Below are 19,571 nucleotides of genomic sequence, written 5' to 3'. Positions count from 1 at the left end.
CTATCAAACTCTCCCTACCTGTTAGTGTTGTTCTAAGTCACTCATACATGTGATGCTTACTGCTCTCACCTGACTGAATAATCAATCTCTTATTTCAAAGTATTCTATTCTTGGGTGGTTCCACAGTGTTCTGTAGCGGGCAGGCCTAGGTGAAGAGGCAGTGTTTCATCCTTTACAAAAGTGTGACTACAGGACAACACCCGCGCCAGATACCCATGCCATGCGAACCGCCCAAGAATAGGGTACGCTGAAGAAATTGACTTGGTAGAAGCAAATAAATGTATTGGTGCTTTCTATAGAAGTTGTAGAAGTAGGGTGTGTTTAGAATGTACCCATAACTATTGAGGGTGTAGACTTACAACTACTTCTAGATTCTGGTGCAAGGATCACAGTTATTTCTATAGAAAAATGTAAAAAAACACTGAGCCTAGAAAATGGTGTTACTACAGTTGTAATAACTACTGCATTTGAAGATAGCAAAGTCAATCTGCTAGGTTATTTTTGGGCAGAACATGCCTTTTAGAACAAGAAGATAAAAGGAAAAATGTATGTGGCTGACAAGGGATAAATGTATTGGGATGGTGGTATTAAATTGGTTTCAATATAGTTATTACACCTGGAGAGAAGTGTTCTATTTCATTAATAAATACTGAAAGTGACCATTTTAGGATAAAAATGTTTAGTCAAGTTTCCATGAAAAAGAGGGAAGAATAAAGATGTTGTCCACGCTATCAAGTTAAAAAATGGGAGTGTTCCAGTTAAACACAGGCTTTGGAATGCATATCACATACTGTATGGGAAGGCGGCGTTGTCCCAGTTTCCTGAACAAAACACAAGAAAATGGTTTAAATGAAGAAGTTGATGCTACTCTTTGGTGTTCTCTAGTGCTTTTGACCTTGAAGAAATTGAGAGAATTACACCTGTGCATTGACCTATGGTGTCTGAAAAATGCCATTTGGGTAGAGTTTCCCTCTCCCCCGCATAGAAGATGTGATGACAACTGTGAGTCAGTCCAGTGGTTCACCAAATTAGATTTCAAGCAGTGTATCATCAGTTGGAACTGGATGTGGATTTCCAGCATTTTATGATGTTTGTAGCAGCTAATTCTGCTACATGCAATTTAGACTGCCCACAACAGCTTCTGTGCTCCAGGAGGTTATGACCAGGATGCTAAAATGTGTGACAAATGTAGTTGTATTTCAGATCAACATCCTGATGTGTGCTGAAATGAAGGCTGAGCAGGGTGTAACTCTTGATAAAGTACTAAGCAACTTGCAATAGCATGGAGTTACATTAAAGGGGGTCCAAATGCATTTTTTGTGTGAACGAGCTAGAATAATTGGGCGTGTTTTGGCTAGTGAGGGAGTCACATCTAAATCTAGGTTAGTGGGCAGAATTGTTAAGGCTCCTCATCCCAGTGACAGAAGTCAACTGCACTCAGGCTTGGGTTTATGGGAGTTTTACTCAAAGTTCATTAGAAATTTCCCAGATCTCACAGAATGTTTTAGAAATTTAGGACATTTACAGAAATGGGACCCCTGACTAGAAAAGTGAGGAGTACAGTATAAAAATACATAGTGCTATGGTTCTTTAAATTTCTGGGCAGTATGGCTGCTTTGACATCAGTGTTATCTGTTCTTTAAATTTGTGTTTGTGACCACGATAGTCTGTGTGTTCCTTTAGACAACCACCTGGATGCCTCCCCCAACAAGCTGACCCCCATGGAGGAGAGCCTGCACTTGGTCGATGGAGGGTTGTCCATCAACTCGCCCTTCCCGCTAATGCTGCAACCAGAGCGAGATGTGGATGTCATCATCTCTTTCAACTACTCATGGGATTCCCATTTCAAGGTGAGAGCAGGCTCTAGTTATGCAGGTTTATTACCAACATATTGAGGTTTAAATATTGACCTGACAAAATCCTGTGATCAAAAATTGACTGCCTTATATATATATATGTTGTTGAGGTATGTATATGTGGAGTTACAGATACCAAACCTATAATCACGTACGTATACCTACGTTCCTAAGAATCTGACATTTTTTTTGGCCACAATATTTTTGTCCTCGATATCCAATTGGTTATGGGCATACATTGTTATGGTCATACTCTTTTTTTAATACAGCAGAGATAGACTGTTAATTGGATGAATCTTACAGTTTGGAGACCACTCCAACAGCTTTTGTGCCACCAGGAGAACAGTGCTGTATACAGTGCAAAAAGGAAGTGGGTATTTAAACTTTCCTCAGTGTGCATTTTTCGATAGCACTAACATATTTTCACTGGCCTAGCCAGACTAAGTTGCCAGTGCTTCCTCAAGAGCCATCCAGTCATCTACAACCCCCTCCAAGCATTGCACGTGAACCCTTGATTGGTTTTCCACCATGGTTCCCTACCTTGCTCCATAGTGCTCAATTGATCTCTTACTAGATGTCCACAACTGTATACTAATGTCAATGTAATGCTCAGAAAGTACCACAAATTAGATGAAGAAATAATGTGATAAATAAAGAAAACTGCATCATAGGCGAGGATTCTATCACTTACTATATTGGTGCTTTTCCACATCACTACAGCTCTTGGGCTGTATATAATTCTGTGCCAGTGCCCTTAGGCTGAGGATAACTAAGAGTAACAAAGTGTTTATATGTGGGATAGTGATGCAGTGCACTCCAGCAGTCATAGTAGTCGTTATTTAATGCAATTTCATGGTTCAATTGCTTTTAGAGGTTGAATACCCAGCATCTCCAACTAGACCCTAGATTCACAGAAAACATTAATTACGGATTAGTCAGCGTGCAGCAGGTGAAACAGATTTGACTGTCTTCCTTAATGATATGAGTAGCACAATGAAGGGTGACCATTTCATTTATTTTCCAGAATGATATGTGTTGCAGCATAGATAACCCTGACCCTAAATATTGATCAATGTAATACCACACCCTAGTGTAAATTACACCAAGGTACGTGTGCATCTCACTTCAACTAAGTGGACAAACACATTTGACACTTTCCAATGTGAGGCTTGTTGATACTTATTCAATCACCCAAACCACTGAGATTGGGAATGGCACATAGTCCCTGCAAGCCATGTTGAAGCTAGTGGGTACTGGAAAAAGGGAAGATGGGAGAGGCATCTTACAGTCATGAACAAAACAGCAAAGAAAAGATTTTCCCACAAAAACGATGGTGGAGTTACAGCTCACCTGCACATTTAGGCTGATGATTCTTAGGCAGTTGTCTTCCAGTCTTTGGTGAGTTGCAGGGTTCATGCTGAACAAGTTACTTACCTTCGGTAACAGCTTATCTACTAGAGACTATATCTAGCTGCAGATTTTTTACCTTAGAATTATCCCAGGTGTCAGATTGGCTCCAGAAGATTTTTCGTGAGTAGTGCCCTTGTATGCTGGTAGGTGGCGTCATTCGGCTCCGTGTGCGTCATTGGCTTTGAAGAAGATAGGCGCCACCTAGGGGTGCTGGCATCAGTTTCTTTTCATGCCTTTCCACACCAGAATGGTAGAGCCATTAAGAACACTGACCACTGGTGTGAACCCCTAGGTCCTGAAAGGAATAGAGCCCCATCCCTAGAAATCCGTTCGCAGAGCTGGAAGTATGGATAGGTCAGTTAGAAATCTACTGCTAGATATAGTCTCTACCAGATAAGGCATTACCGAAGGTAAGTAACTTGTTCATCTGAAAGAGACTTCTATCAGCAGATTCCATACCTTACAATACATACCCAAGCAATATTACCCCCGGAGGTGGGTCTGTGAGCCAATATCAGACAAGGAAGTCCTACAGGACTGAATGAGCAAAATGCCCATCATGACAGACCTGACAGTACAGGCAGTAATGCTTGGTAAATGTGTGCAGGGAACCCCAAGTTGCTGCCAGGCAGATGTCCAGGACCAGAACTCTGTGTGCTAATGCAGTGGTTGTTGCTTTGGCTCTTGTGTAATGAGCGTGTAAGCCCTCAGGGGGTTGCTTCTTGGCCAGTGCATAGCAGATTTTAATTCAGAGCATGTTCCATCTGGAGATGGTCCTTTTCTGCACAGCACTACCCTTTTTAGCTCCTACATACCCCACGAACAGTTGATCGTCCATCCGGAATGCCAGCTTGTGGTCAATGTAGAGCAACAACTCCTTGTTTGGGTTACAGATGATGGAGATGCTCCTCATCCTTGGAAGTAGGTAAGGTGATGGACTGATCTACCTGAATGGGCATGACCACTTTAAAAGGAAAGGAGGCCCACATTCAAAGCACCACTTCAAGATGAATAGGTAAATAGGGAGACTTAGATGACAAGCCCTGTAGCTCACTATCTCACCTGGCAGATGTCATAGCCACTAGGAAAGCAGTTTTGATGGTGGGCAACCGCAGGGGACAATTGTGAAGTAGCTCAAAGAGAGCGCACAAGAAAGTGAGAACCAGCTTCAAGTCCCAATGAGGCATGATAAAGGGAGAAGGATGAAAATGATAGACTAAACTGTTCAAGATTTTATCTATGAAAGGAGATATGAAGATAGGATTGATCGGGCAATCTTAGGAATGCAGAGATAGCCGAAAGAGTACCCAAAACAGAGCCCTCCTGGGAAAGAAAGAGGATAAAAAGAAGAACCTGAGAGAGGGGGGAAGAAAGGGGAAAAACATTTCTGTCAGAACACCAAGCCACAAATTTCTGCCAACGACAGGCATATGACAACTTGGTGGAGGAATGGCTGGCCGCCAAGATTACATCGCAGATTTTGGGAAGAAGGTTCAAATGCTGTCAATTGCTGCCACTCAATCTCCAAACAAGAAGTCGCATACTGGACACATTTGGGTATGGAACCCTCCCTTCCTGCTGTGACAGAGGATCCTCCCGAATAGGCAGCCTAATAGGAGGATCAATAACCATACTTCCTAGCTCGGGATACCAGACTCTCCATGCCCAATCTGAGGCCATAAGGAGGATTTGGGCCTGGCCATTCTTGATCTTTTTGAAAACTATGAGCAGGTGTGGTGTGGGTAGAAAGGCGTACAGGAGTCCCGAGCTCCCCTCTAGACGAAAAGTGTCTCTGAATAAGAGCCATCTTAGAAACTCCAGCATGCAAAGCTGCAGACTTTGCGTGTTCTCAGCGGAGGCATGCAAATCTAACCAGAAGGATGATCCTCGGTCAGCCTGTCTTGAGATGGTGGTATGGGGGATGGGCAGTCACGAAGGGGAGGGAGTAGTCTTTTCACACTATTTGCAAAACCCACCTGTCCGATGTTTATAGACTGCCAGTGGGCAGGTGGTGGCGTATCCTGCTGCCAACTGGGTTGCATGTGATGGTATAAGGGAAGATTAGGATGGTTTGGAGACTGCAGGTGCAGGAGGTTTTGGGGGTGGTGGACTGATCTGACCTTTGGCTGTCTGCTCCATGAGGTCTGTAGATACCGCGCCCTTGGCCTTGCAGGGGCTGTGGAGGATGGGCAGCACAGTGGCTGAGTGGATATTAGTGTGGTAGGTATCCCTTTCCATAGTCACCAAAGAAGCACAATGGCTGAGTGGATAATAGTGTGGCAGGTATCCTTTTCCGTAGTCACCAAAAAAGCAAAAACAGGACTGGGGGTGGCGCAGGACTGAATATAAGCCTGAAGACTGCGCCGTAGCCTGACTGTCCTTGAAACATTTGAGCTCTGAAATTGCTTTGTCTCTAAAGAGACTGGAGCTGTCAAAGGGCCTGTTCATCAAAGGAGATGTGACATCTCTCAATAAGCCAGTAGTCTGTAGCCAGGCATGGCACCTAAGGGCCACCAGTGGTGAAACCTCTCTGCCCAGAAAGTTGGTTGTGTTGAGTCCACAACGAATAGTGAACTTTGTTGCATCTCTCCCATCTGTCACAGCTTGGGAGTGCACAGCCTGGGCCTCTTCTGGGACAGAAGGCAGCATTTGTCAACTGTGTCCCACAGATCATGGGATTAGCAGCCAGAAAGGCATGTGGTGTTGACGTACTGCAGTGCCAGGCTGGTGGAAGAAAACATCTTCTTCCTAACCATCTCCTGCCTCTTGGATTCCCTGTCTTGGGATGAGGTAAGGAACACGCCAGGGTTAACATGGGAGGTGGAAGCCTGGACCACCAAACTCTCTGGGGGGGTTAGTGTTAAGTGAGGAAAGCTGGGTCCCCCAGTGTGGGGCGGTGGCAACAGGTGATTGTCCTATTCACAGGAGCTCTTGTGTTAAACTTGGACAAGGTACCCAAAAAGCCATCTCTAAGGGCTCCATTAAATGGGAGGAGCGGTTCAGATGGGGAGACTCCCTGCTGAAGTACCTCTGTCAATAGATTATTCTTGAATGCCACCAAGGGCAGCTGAAGGTCAAGGACCTCTACCGCGCTCCCCACCTCCTCCATTGCCACGGTAGGGGAAAAAAGCATGCCAGTATCTGGGGAAGTGTCCAGGTCACTAGCTTAACTGAGTTCTATACACACGAGTCCATGTCCTGATCATTAGGCTGGAGTTCCTTAGGGTCCAGTGACCCCTTCCACTCCACCCTGAGTCCTAACCCATAAGATTAGGCTTCAGGCTCTGATCTGGGAGGCCTGGCTCCTGATAGCACCGGATACATTGTCGCACAATTCCTCTCTCCAGCTCCATATCGGAGTTGGGGATCAGAGAGGGGATGGTATTGCTGGTGGGCACGTGGGGTTGAGCTGATACAACCAGCATCGGTCTAGATCCAGGAATGGATATGTAGAGCTTAACCGGCTCTGAGGCCAAAGCTGCTAGTGCAGAACCGTAAGGGGCCCCTGCCAACCACGAGGGCCCAAAGATGCACCAGAGGGGTTGGCCCACACAGATATAAGGCACATAGCATCTTAAATTCTTTACGTTGGGCAGGGGTCGCTACAGCTCCAGGAAACACTGGGAGGCGCTGAGGCCCCAGTGCAGGCGGAACCGCTGAGTGAGCCCTAAAAGGCAGATGCTCCAGTGTCTCACCGGCTGACAAAGCTTTGTCTTCTCATTTTTGTGCCGGGACTTACTAGAATGTCCAGACAACTTGGAGTGAGGTAATGACCTCGGACTATGCGACCGATCTGGGGACCTACTTCTCAACCAGGACCTCGAATGTTGTGATGTTGCCGGATGGGCCGCCATCAGCCTTTGGGTTTGCTCCCTCAAAAGCGTTAGAATTAATTGCGCCCCAGCAGGAGCATGGCTTCGGGTCATGCTCATGCTTGAGGCACCACAGACAAACAAGATGCGGATCTGTCATCGACTTCGGCCGGTGGCATGCACTGCATAGCTTGAAGCCGGCCTTCTTCGATGACATCCTGCCACACCAGGAGGAAAATCTAAAAAATCTTGACAAAACGTTGAAAAAGTACAGACAAAAAGTGACTGAAGGGGCAGCTCTTCTTGGATTTGTGCAAACTGGCGTAGAAAGAAAATAACTGATGCCAGCACACCTAGGTGGCACCTATATATGTGCTGTGGACGTCACTTCCGGTGTGGACAATGCTGATGAAGCATGCAGAGCTGAACGTCACCACCTACTGGTGCACAGGGGTATTGCTTATGAAAAATCTTCTGGATCTTGTCTGATGCTTGGGATAATTCTTAGGTATGGAATCTGCAACTAGAAATCTCTATCAGATTAGGATTTTTGAGCTGGTTTGAGTCTTCCACACTGACGAAATCAGCAGGAGCAAGGCAGGTCAGCAGAGTTGGAATACAGCTTAGTCCTAGCTTTCAGGCGACAGGCAGTAAACACTTTGAAATTCAGGAAGCACCACAGTTAAGTCCAAATAGATTGAACTCAGTGTAGATCTTCAAAGAGCTGGCAAGAAGCTCCTTTCACAGTCATTGGTAGTTGGGCAGCATCATACTGACAGTCAATAGTACTGCATTCTTTAAGATTGAAATGTCAACCAATAGTGCTTGTGTAGACTTTTTCACACAGAAGTTTGTATAAAGCAGGCTTTGTTGTGGTCTCAGAAGGCACAATATGTGACACAAAGCATATACACCGTGTATGGGTGAACTCTGATGGGACACCTTCTGCACTTCCTAGTCTAGGAGACAGAGGAGGCTGAGGTGAAGAAGTAGGGTATAAGGTTATCCTTGTTGTTTCTCTGCAGCCACTCACACACACAATAATTAATGTATTGTTCATGCCTGAACATTATTTGAAATCATGTAAGGAACCCTAACAGGTGCACCAACAGTGATTGTGACTAATGCCCCACTCATTCTTTATTGTACATGCACTCTGTATGATGTCCTTGAAAATTCACAAGCTTTACAATATAAAGAGAAAGAAACAGAATGGAGCCCTGTGTATGACAAGCCACTCTCACTGTGCAGAGGTGAGCTTTGGTAGTTCTTTAGACTATAGTTAGTAAATGCCAGTTTGTGTTCTCCCCAATCTTATGGTACAACAAAGGGTATCCCTAGAGAGCACTAGATTGGCAGAAAGGGAAGTCCCTTGGCATTGGTCCCATTAAAGTCTAACAAAACAAGAGCAGTATGAAGACAAACTTCGGGCACAAAGGGTAAAATGGCAGGAAGGGAACATCTGCTCTGTTAATTGGGGACTTTCGTCCTCACAATTTTCATTTTCGCTTATCCTCGTTTTAGTTTCTTTATGATTGGTTTCATAAAAAGCTTCTAAGTTCTGAAATAATCTTGAAAAAAAAACACGCTGACCGAGGGAAACCAACACAGTAAGGACTTTTACTATGAGATGCGGTTGAGTTTGTAGAATGGTAGCCATGCATGATAAACACATCACCGAAAAAGTCCTTTGAGTGATTTATAGAAGAGGTTAGTTTGGATAGAAGACAGAAGCTCTGCATTGGGCTCAACTTAGACACATCCTGAGAAATTATATTGACTAGATTGGAAGAGCTGTTAGGTCAATCTCTGCCTGTATGCACACAATAACTCAAACCACTGTAAAGGATACCCTATCGAAAACAATGATAATGATGAGGGTGGTCACTGTCATTCAAAGGTACTCTCTGGATACCTGTGCATGGTGTATTATACTCTGGTAAGACTAAATAAAAGAGCTGAAATGAAACAGGCGTGAGAGAGGGGAGAAAGGCCTGACCTTTATATTTCACTTATGCCAGAAGTACACAAGGCTTTTTCAGAAGCGATCCAGTGCAGGCTTAACAGAATTTTTGCTGGTCGAGGGATCTATGGCCAAAGTGGTGTGGATAGGGATATGGTGTTCTGAGGAATTATGATTCTAATATTGCACCTGTTACCTTTCTAGGCTCTGTTACAGGAGGAAGTGTTGCGGAAGTAGAGCAAAAGTGTTCCCCAGTTGAGTAACGCGCTCTCTGAGGATCACATTTCACACAGAAGAAAAACTAAGGGTGCACTCATGTTTTTTTGTTTTTGCAAGCTGACACAGATAGCTGCTATGGCTTCAATACAATTATCTTTCCAAAGTAGTATATATTTCAAAGATGTGTATTTCAGAGAGCGAGATCTATGTATCAAATACTAGTTAAAAATATGTTTATGTCCACTTATTTTATTAACAAACAAATCAGACTCTTTTCATTATAGTACTAAAATAAAAGCAAAAAACGATGTATTAAATATAAACTAAACAATGCACTACACTATAGAATCGTAGGGAAGTAAATGGCTGTTATATGATCGGATAATAAAGATGAAGTATTCTCTAGTCTTATAACATACAAGCTATTTATAATCATACATAGGTTTGATAGTAAATATGAATTCACACTGGTGCTGAAATTGATGAGCTTATGATAGTTCTCCTGCCCATTTGAGTACTACAAGCTGAAAGTGCCAGTACTAGAAGTATAAAGTTAGATAAGTGAGTAACAATTCAACAGTCTACATGATTAGAATTCATTTAAAGGTGATCAAGTATGCCTCAAACTGCACTATAGTAAACTAAGCCTATCACGTGTCGTGTGAGGAAACAATATTTTCATCTGTCAAAATGCATATTTAAAATTGGACAATAAATAAAATATGTAAGTTTTGTAGTGTATCGTATTTGAAAAAAATAAGTCATTTTCATTTCTTGTTCATACCTAATAAAACGATTACAAGAAATGGAACAGTGATCATCTCTCTTCAGTTATAGTATGCCTGATGTAAATAAAATTTTAAAATAGCATAGTTTTGTCACTTGATGGGTCCCACACTCTTTTCACGATACTTTATTTGTATAGTTACCAATATATACCTGTACTATCATTAAGAGATCATTTTTCGCCCACTACACCACTCTAGACCAAAGGCCTCCTTATACAAATATTTATTGGCCCTGTCGTTCATGGCAACAATCCATCTTGAGCTGTCCGGCAAGGACCCCTCCTGAAGGGAACACAAGCAACCTCAGACAGGTTTCCACCTTATTATGCCTTGTCAGTGAGTTCAAGCTTGGATCCCGTGGCACAGCGAGTAAGGGACCCATGTCTGGGCATACATCTGACCACTGAGGGCATTACATCAGTCACACAAAAGGTGACAAGGAATGCTTACAAATAGCCTAATTGCTGGCAATCATTCGGGGTAACATTCCAAACCACTGCTTTTCCTCCACTGTGCCAGTCGTGACAGAGGTCTACCTAATGCAAGCTAGTACTGACAATGCTACTCATGGGATGAGTCCATCTTGAACCTCAAGTCTAGCCGCCCTCCAGAAAGAAACACAAGTAATCCCAGATTGATTTTTGGTCCTAATACTTCCAATCAGTAAGATGTAGCTTGGATCCTCTGGTACAGCTAGCAAGGGAGCAACATCTGGGTATTTATGATATCGATTTGTCATATATGTCAGTTTTCATGAAGATTTACCTATCCTGAACTAACATGGCACTGTTCTTTCAATAAAGAAAGCTGCCTGTTGGCTTCTTTCCTGTAGCTGTTCTAGTCAGGAATATAATATTTGTTTTCTGCTGTCTTTTATTTGCTATTTCTGTTGCCCATCCGAGGAGGGTGGTAAATGTGAGAACTGTAATCTGCTTTCCCTCTTAAAGGCCATAGAGATCATGGAATAGATGTATGTTGGGGGAAGAACCTTGGTGATGCTGGTGTGTAAGTAAACTGAATGTTGGTGCTATTGTTGAATTTGAAATTGAAGAGTGTGATCTACTCCTGAATGGATGCTGTAGTGAGGGATGCATTGTATGCAGACTCTTAATAGAGTACGAATATGATTCATGCTCTTTTAACTGTTAACCATAGGTCCTGCTGCTAACTGAGATGTACTGCAGAGAGCGAGGAATCCCATTCCCGAAGATTGAGCTGAGCGAGGAAGATGAGAAGAAACCAAAGGAGTGCTACATGTTTTTAGATCTTGAGAATCCAAAGGTTCCAATTGTGATTCACTTTCCGTTGGTCAATGACACGTTTCAAAAGCACAAAGAGCCAGGTAAGCCAACAGACTTGTAAGTCTCACATAATCTTCTCCTGGCAGCCCCGTGACTGCCTGCCGGACGCTGGTACCACTCCAAACATTCATTGGCTTAGTTTTGTGATTCACACTTCACCATTGAAAGCTGGAATTAAATTGAAAAAAACTAAAATGTCATCCATGTTTTATACGACTCAGTCAGAATCATCTGAGCTAATTAAGTTTAGTTTTGTTTATGGAATTTATAAAGCGCTTGGCTACCCAGAGGCCTCCCAGCACTGAAGGAGAATCATTAGGCAAAGGAACAGGCCTACTCAGGTAACAAGAAAGTTTTCAGTTTCCTACGGAAGGAAAGTTCGGACATGTCATGTCGAAGCTCTAGGGGGAGGGAGTTAGAGATCTTGGCTGCGCTACAGGTGAAGGTTCTGCCCCCCCCATCTGGGCTTCTTGGCACGAAAGGAGTTGATTAGAAAAGCCGAAGAGGATCTGAGTGTTCTCCAAGGGGTATAGGGAATAATTATTTGTCTAAGAAAGACTGGACCCTTATTTCGAAGGGCTCGGTGGACGTAACACATGGCTTTAAAGATAATGCGTTGTTCAACAGGGAGCCAGTGGAGAGAGGCCAAGGCTGGGACAGCAGATGAATGTCTGGGGATGTCTGTAAGTAGGCAAGCCGCAGCATTTTGCACAACTTGTATTCTCTTTAAGACATACAAGGGGGAGCTCAGAAACAACACGTTCCCATAGTCAAGGTGTGGTAATATCATAATGTAACAAAAATAATCAGTTAAATTAGTGAGATATGGTGGGGAGTGATGGATGCAGTCTTGTATTGTCAAAATCTCACCCCATTGTCTATATGACTAAGGTCGTTGCAGATTATTTTATGTTGGTTGGAATTCGTTCCCTGATTCCACATTTGTTTTCAGTGTAGACATTCTCCTGCATGTGTTCTTGATAACATTAAAAACCAGATGTGCTGCAGTCACACTCCAGCAAACTAATATTATTATATATAAAGACACACTAAAGTCCCACTCCCCCTTTAACAAACACTGATGCTGTGCCTTACCGCTCACGTTAACTCTGTGCTTGTCAGCACCACATCACTGAGAAGCCTAAAGACGTTTAGATTAATATAGGGTTGTGTGTTATGTGTTTAAGGGAAGTGGATAAGGAGTACAGACCAGATTGATTTGATTAAGGTGGAGTTAGATCATTGCACATTATTCATATGTATTTGTTATGTACATGAGGTTTTATATTTACTTGCTCTGTGAATGATTTGTGGCTGCAACAGCCACATCAGAGTTCTTTGATTGGCGTGGATAGTAGTATCAGTAGGCCACCGGCAGGATGGGCTGGTGTCTTAGATGGACATCCAGCTTCCGATCTATCCTGTGGTGGGGCATTGAAAATCTTTGTGATTATGATGAGGAAGCATTGGTCAGGTGTCAAACCTTTTTTCTCCTCCCTTACCCTCCTTCTTTTGTGTGTTACTCCTCGCACCCACTCGTCTATACCATTCTATCCACTGTCAATTCTGCCTCCCTGTCCTCCTCATCCTGCCTTCACTTCCACCTCCACCCTTATTCCTCACTGCCCTCATCTCCCATCACGGTCAACCTCCTCAACTACTCTTCTTGCCATTGCTACCCCACCCCCTGCCTCCCGCCCTTATGTGTGTACAGCCTGGTTCTAATGTGCTAACATGGGTTCCATGTGTTAGTACATTGATTCCAGCTTTGCCAAACCTTGTTTAATCATAGTCGTCTTTACCTGGTTAAAGTTTCATGAGGAATGGCTCAAACTTGGAGAACACTCAAACCAAGCTTTTATCCTCTTTTTTGATTCAATGGTTTCAAAGGCAGTGTGCCATTTTCACTCACTATAAACACAAATTTCAGTTAAAACATTTGTAGTAAGCCATCTTGCATGCAAACTGTCTGACAGCAGGAAAACAGGTATTACGTGTTCTGAATAGCCTGTTTTACAAAAATCAGACTAGCCAAAAATAGTTCCAATAATGCAAAATACATGTCCTTAATGTCAGTAAGCCACTCAAAAATGATTTCACATAGAAAATGAGTTATTGATTTAAAAAGAAAATTTATTTGCAAAAGGGCTGGAAATAAAGATAGGCAAAGAAGACATCACTGTGAGACCACCAGAAGATGGATGCTTACCCTGTGCAGGATAGGCCAGAGTCGGTGTGCTTCCCTCCATTTCTGAGCCTCCTACACTGCCTATACGGCTCAAACTGTTTAGTTATCCGGGGTAAGCTGTGGAGATGCAAGGATATTTCCTGTCTGTTGTGCTGTTTGTGGATGTGGGTGTGTTGGGTCAGATCTTTGTCCTCCTCTTAAGCATTCCCTGTTGCTTACAAGGTGTCTCCGATTAGCCTGTTATCAATGTCATGAGTAGGACATCCCGCTTAGTCTACGGCTCATCAGGGCTTGTGCTTTGCCTCGCTATTTAAACTCCACCCTGGCCATCCAGACTTTTGGTGGAGAGGATAAAGATGACTCCCCGCAACAACATCCGAATTTGGACCAAGTATGGCATTGCATATGAGCCATAACCCATTATTATTTTATCTTTCTTTCCTCCCAGGGCTTTCCATGAGTTTACATCCTTTTGAGTGCCCCTTGCAAAGCTATTTCCATTCCTAAGACAGGACATTTCTGGCACCCACTCACCTTGTGCCCCTACTTGTACCCACTTGTGTGGGTCCTCCCATTGCTGCTCCTGGGTGGACTCCTCTGAGCATATTACAAGGCCGGTTCAATTCCACATTTCTATACTTTGCTCCAGTCACACGAAGTACATCCATTACAACAGGGAACACATCCATCTACAACAGCCCAGAAATATTTGCTTTGCAAATGCTTGTCTAAAACCTGCAATTGGGGATGACTTCTAACCTCCTCTACAGCAGAAATTAAATGTCATCAATTTTTTAATAATGTTACTGGTTAAGCGCACTTTTCTGAATCTTCTGCACACAACTTCACTAAGAACAACACCTGATGCCATTAGTCATATCAGTAATGGCCCATGGCACTAGCCAGGGTGGCAAATGGCCTTTGTGGACTTTTCTGGATGAGGATGTCTGGCCTGTTATTCAATACTGGAAAAACTTTGCTTTAAATTTACTATAATTTGACAAGGTGTGTAGTGCTTACCAAGTCCCGGGATGCAGAGACTAGGGAGTCTGCTCTCGGTGGATCTTTATGTGAGAGAGTTAACGTGCTCTTTGTAACAAAATTGAAACAGAACACCACTGACCTCCAAGACTCTTCTTCATCATTTACAAAGTAGCCACGGGCAATTCACTTTCTCCTTATTCACTCATTTTCTCATAAGACCATAGTATCCTTCAGCATGCAAATGAGCGTTCTCTTGTGCCCGCGATAGGTAAGGTGACCGCTGGGCAGTGTGGGCAACCAACAGTCTGGTGGAGATGAGCGTTATTTTATGTTTCACTCATCTAACAGTATTATGTTAGTACGATGTGATTCTCAAAGTGTATGGTTTCTAAATCTCAGGGGCAACATGCAAGATGATTTCTTATTTAAAATGCCATCATTCCAGTTGAGTAGCGTATCCTACTTCGCCCTTTATAGTGTATACAAAATATTCCGTATAGGCTTCAACTGCTTATTTATATACAGGTCGATACATTTTAATGTCATATTAAAATATTAATGTCAAGAGGATCGAATGCTACCATTCATCTTCTGACTGAGAATGAATGTTTCTATTGAGCCCTAGAATCCATGCTATAGTCAAGGGTCAGCATAAGCCCCTGTAATCACCACACTGGTCTTTTATATATAGGTCAAACACTTACTTTTATTTACTTTTTTGTTTTTGTTTAGGGATTGAGCGTGAAACAGAAGAAGAAAAATCCTTTGGAAATTTTCATATTTCAGGGAGGAACTCACCCTATCGTTCTTCAAATTTCACCTTCGACCCTTGCGATTTTGACAGACTGCTGGGAGTCAACCGCTACAACGTGTTGAACAACAGAGACACTATACTAGAAGCTCTCGCCTTGGCGCTAAAACGGAGGACATTGCGAGAGAGCAAACGGGTTGAACCAACAGTCTGAATTCTTGATCTCCTGCGTCTCAGATGCTGTAGGAGCCAATACGGGCATTTAGATGACTGAAGTTGACTGAACATGAAGTAAATGCGGATACTGTGATTTGAAGCTGTTCTCTCTCAATTCTATGTAACTGCAGTCAGCAGGCTTTGAGTAGTTTAACAAAAATAATTTGGGCAAATTTAGAAAGCAGGGATGCATACTTTATTAAAAGTATCCATAAATACCAATGAATTGCAAATCATTTGTGGGTCATTGTGACCCTCATTTTTGGACTCTTGAATATGAGGTCAAACACAGACTTCTGGACTGAATACATTATTCCACTGAGCCCCTTGATCCCCTCACTCATTGATAAGCATGCATAAATAATAGTTCTTCCTAGTGGAAGGTTCTGGACACCACCACCAACAGAAAATATCTTCCAAAAATATATTTTTAAATATTGTTTATCCAGTGACATCTTTTTATCCTTGTAAATGGAATTTAAACACCACTTTAATTGTTCTGTCTAAGGTGAAGATCATTTGGGAAAAGGGGATAAAGAGGCAGCCACACCATCAGAGATGGTGCTGTCTTTTCATGGCTGTTCTTGAATGCCAAAATGCATTGAAGTGCGATCCTCATATTTTACGATCTGTGTATTTATTTATTTGGAGGTTTCATGGAGTGTTACAAACCACCTAGATAGCCTCAGTGGTCTTGGAACAATGGTATGTGGATGGCCAAGCCTTCGAATGGATAGATAGTGATCAGCCTAATTAGAAGCTGAGCTCGTTTTAGCCATCAGCATGGGCTAAGTCATCCAATGGCAGCTGAGGGACTTAGCCCTATGGTTGTTTGAATAGGTGGTTTTTTATCTTTTTTCTGAATCCATGATGCATTGGGAGGGAATTCCAAAGGGAAGATCCTTAAAAGCCTAGAGCCCTACCACCGAAATTCTTATTTCAGTATGGTCGGATGGACATTAAGTTGTGGTTGGCGTATCCTGAGTTTCTGGCTGACTGGTTGGAAGGGAACGTTGTTCACGGTCTGGTGACCTGCTATATAGAAGTTTATGGATGAAGCATAGGAATTATAAGGCGCCTAACATTCCTTCACGGGGAGCCAACAGAGAGACTGTTTAGTGGGTAAGATGTGTTTGTAACGATTCAGACCAAAGAGGACATGGGCAGCGTGGTACTGGAACATGGATATGCTTTTGTTTGCAAGGCCAGTGCTGGCTACAGGCATTGCGCCCTCAGAACCGCGCTATAATAACTTATTGCAGTTGAGCAGCCATGTCATGTATTCATTACTGTTGACTAAAGAAGTCACAAGTCGCCTGTAATAATAAGTTAGAAACAGGCTTTTATACAGTCTCCCATATGCCATATACAAGAATATGTGTGCAAGAAATGGAAGTCAGGTATTAAATACTCAATTTCGGAAGACAAGGTAACTGATCCAGAAGGAGATAATGATGTTTGCCTAGAATCACAAAGTGTATTCAAGCAGAGAATTCAGAAATAGAAATTTAGCCTCCTGGTCTATAACTGAGCCTGCAAAGTACATTTCTTTTTAACATTTATGAATAAACCCTCATCTAGGGAAACCAGAATCTTTGGCTTCCCACTCTGAATATTACATATCTGCCCCCTACATGATTAATCTTATCGACCACCATTGTCTCCAGTTTCACTGTGTGTGCACCCAAATTTGGTGCATGATTAGGAAGCTTGCATCAATTCCATTTTTGGACAGGTCCACAATTGAAAGCGAAGCCACATTGATACATCGGAGTTTATTGACTACAGAGCAACCTTTAACACTCTTACTGGGAGCTTTTTGCTAACTAATTTTGCTACTAGTTCTATGAAAGAAGGTATTGTATACATGGTGTTGATCTGCCCACAGAGACTCAAGAGAGAGCTTGGTTCTACTGTTTCGGCCATCCTTGACACTTTCACTTCCTAGACTAGGCCTATTGTAAGATTGCGGTTTTAGGTCTCCCAAGCACCACTAGCGAAAGGAAGCCCCTACCTCTTGCTGCTCTGTTTCCTGATGCATAATTAGACATTCAGTATAGAAGTTCCCCGTAACTTGTCATCTAAAATAGACATTGACATAGCACTGCCTGACTGCCGACACAACACCCCCCTCTGTCAGAGTTTGTACTTTTTCTATTATTCAGGATTGGTCTAAAATTGGAGATGTGTTATTCTCATCTGGGCAAGAAAACCTGCACTGCTTGAATTGTTTTTTGTTTGTGGTGGCCGGTGAACGTTTTGTTCTTTGCTCTGAAGACCTCAGGTGGTTGGCATGCGCTTAAATGAAGTGTAAAGAGAGCAGAAGCTGGGGACAGCAAATCTTTCACTTAAGTTATGACTCACTAGACCCCAACATTAAATCCAAGCATACTTTTATCTGTAAAGCTACAAATGTGGACCTGCTAATTAATTGTCTAGGTGCTTTGATAATGAATTATCGTTAAATTTGAACATGCAAAATATGCAGTTTGAGAGGGAGATTAAAATAATGTGTCATGTGTGCTGAATTTTATGTAAGTTCCTTTGCTGCAATTGAAACACGTGCCCATCTAAATGTAACTTTAGAAATAAATCTAAATAAAATCTATTTTTATTAACTGGCTCCATTCTGTGTAAATTGGATGTGACTGCTGTGTACTTTCAGCATGAATGCTGCATTCATTATTTGTATTGCAACATTTAATTTTCAGATGTAATCACAGTCTTGGCTAGAATTCAAATCAGGATTTTGGATTCATGCTGCATAAACAGGATTTGTCAATAAACCGAAAAGGTTCAGGATATCCTTATAAGAGGATTTACAGAAAGGAATATAATAATCTTAAATAATGAAAGCTGTGTGTTACAGGCATCACGCGTTCTCTTGTTGTTGGTACGTAACCTACGTGACCATTCCACTCTTTCTTAGAATGCTACGCACCTCTTTTAGCTAGGAGTGTGTGAAGTTCATTTAGTTTACTTTTGTAAATTTTTCTGTTTTTTTTTTTTAATTGACCAATCGCAAAATCCTTACAAAGCCGGCAAAGTTCTTTGAAAAACAAATAGGTTAAAAAAATCTACAACATAGAGGTTCGAAAAAAAAACTTACCTTTTTTGGCAGGTAATTTTTTTTTGTGTTGTTCTTTTGTCCTGCACATTTCCACTCGATCTTGTATTCGAATGTGACCCATGTTGGTAGATGGAGTGGGCATGCTCAGAACAAGAACAATACTTACAATTTCAGGCCTCAGATTCACCTTCTTTTTTGAAAGCTAGGAATAACGCAGCAGGAAAGAAAATCCAGTAGTATCATATTTTGAAGGTTGCGCCTTATAGCTACCAGAACACCACCGTTGTCATTGGCAGAAGGTCGGAGGTCACCTAGGAACCAGGTTCAAACAATCCCAATTGTTAAGCTTCGGGCCTGATTTAGAACTCAGCGGACAAGTTACTCCGTCAAAATGGTGGCTGATATCCTGTCCACCGAAATCTAAATCCCATAGGATATAATGTAATTTAGATTTGGGTGGATGGGATATCCGGCACTGTTGTGACGGAGTAACCCGTCCACCGAGTTCTAAATCAAGCCCTGTGTTTCGAACAATGCTACCGTCAAGGGAAAGCTGGGGCAGTGCAATAATACTTCCAACTGGAGAGATACCCCAAAGAGTTTTGCAACCGAGGTTTGCCTGCCACCCTCCAGGCGCAGGTTAGAATTCTGAAGAGAAGGCTCAAGCCCCTGCACCTTCTGAGATCAATAAAAGGAATACCACGGAGTTCAGTTAGAATATTGTCCGGCATGCAGAGCAAATCTAAGGCAGCAAACGCTATGTAAATGCTATATTATTATTACCAAAAGCCACTTAGTGCAGCATTAAAGACAGGGTTTGACTAGCGAGGGCAAAAAAACTGAAATGAAATAACTGATTGGCAATGCCAATGCTTGTTTACTCTGTGATAGTACGCTAAGCACTGCCACTGAGGACATTTATGTGTCTCAACAGCAACTTCTATACTTGTTCTTTGAGAAACAGATGGCCTAGAAATAAAACAAGCCACGATTTATAAATTTCCTGAGATGAA

General features: G+C 42.5%; 1 protein-coding gene across 1 annotated transcript in view; it reads left to right on the top strand.

Annotated features, from left to right (window-relative positions):
- The window catches only part of PLA2G4F (phospholipase A2 group IVF), a 218,345-nt gene extending 200,235 nt beyond the window's left edge, over window positions 1–18,110 (top strand). The window contains exons 18-20 of the mRNA XM_069208777.1: window positions 1,684–1,850; window positions 11,204–11,390; window positions 15,254–18,110. Of these exons, the coding sequence (XP_069064878.1) occupies window positions 1,684–1,850; window positions 11,204–11,390; window positions 15,254–15,486 (587 nt within the window). The 3' untranslated portion in view covers window positions 15,487–18,110. The remainder of the gene's footprint in view (window positions 1–1,683; window positions 1,851–11,203; window positions 11,391–15,253) is intronic.
- The last annotated feature ends 1,461 nt before the right edge of the window (window positions 18,111–19,571 follow it).

The sequence above is a fragment of the Pleurodeles waltl genome, chromosome 9 (assembly GCF_031143425.1).
Source record: "Pleurodeles waltl isolate 20211129_DDA chromosome 9, aPleWal1.hap1.20221129, whole genome shotgun sequence".
NCBI lineage: Eukaryota > Metazoa > Chordata > Amphibia > Caudata > Salamandridae > Pleurodeles > Pleurodeles waltl.
This window is presented reverse-complemented; position numbering and strand designations above follow the sequence as displayed.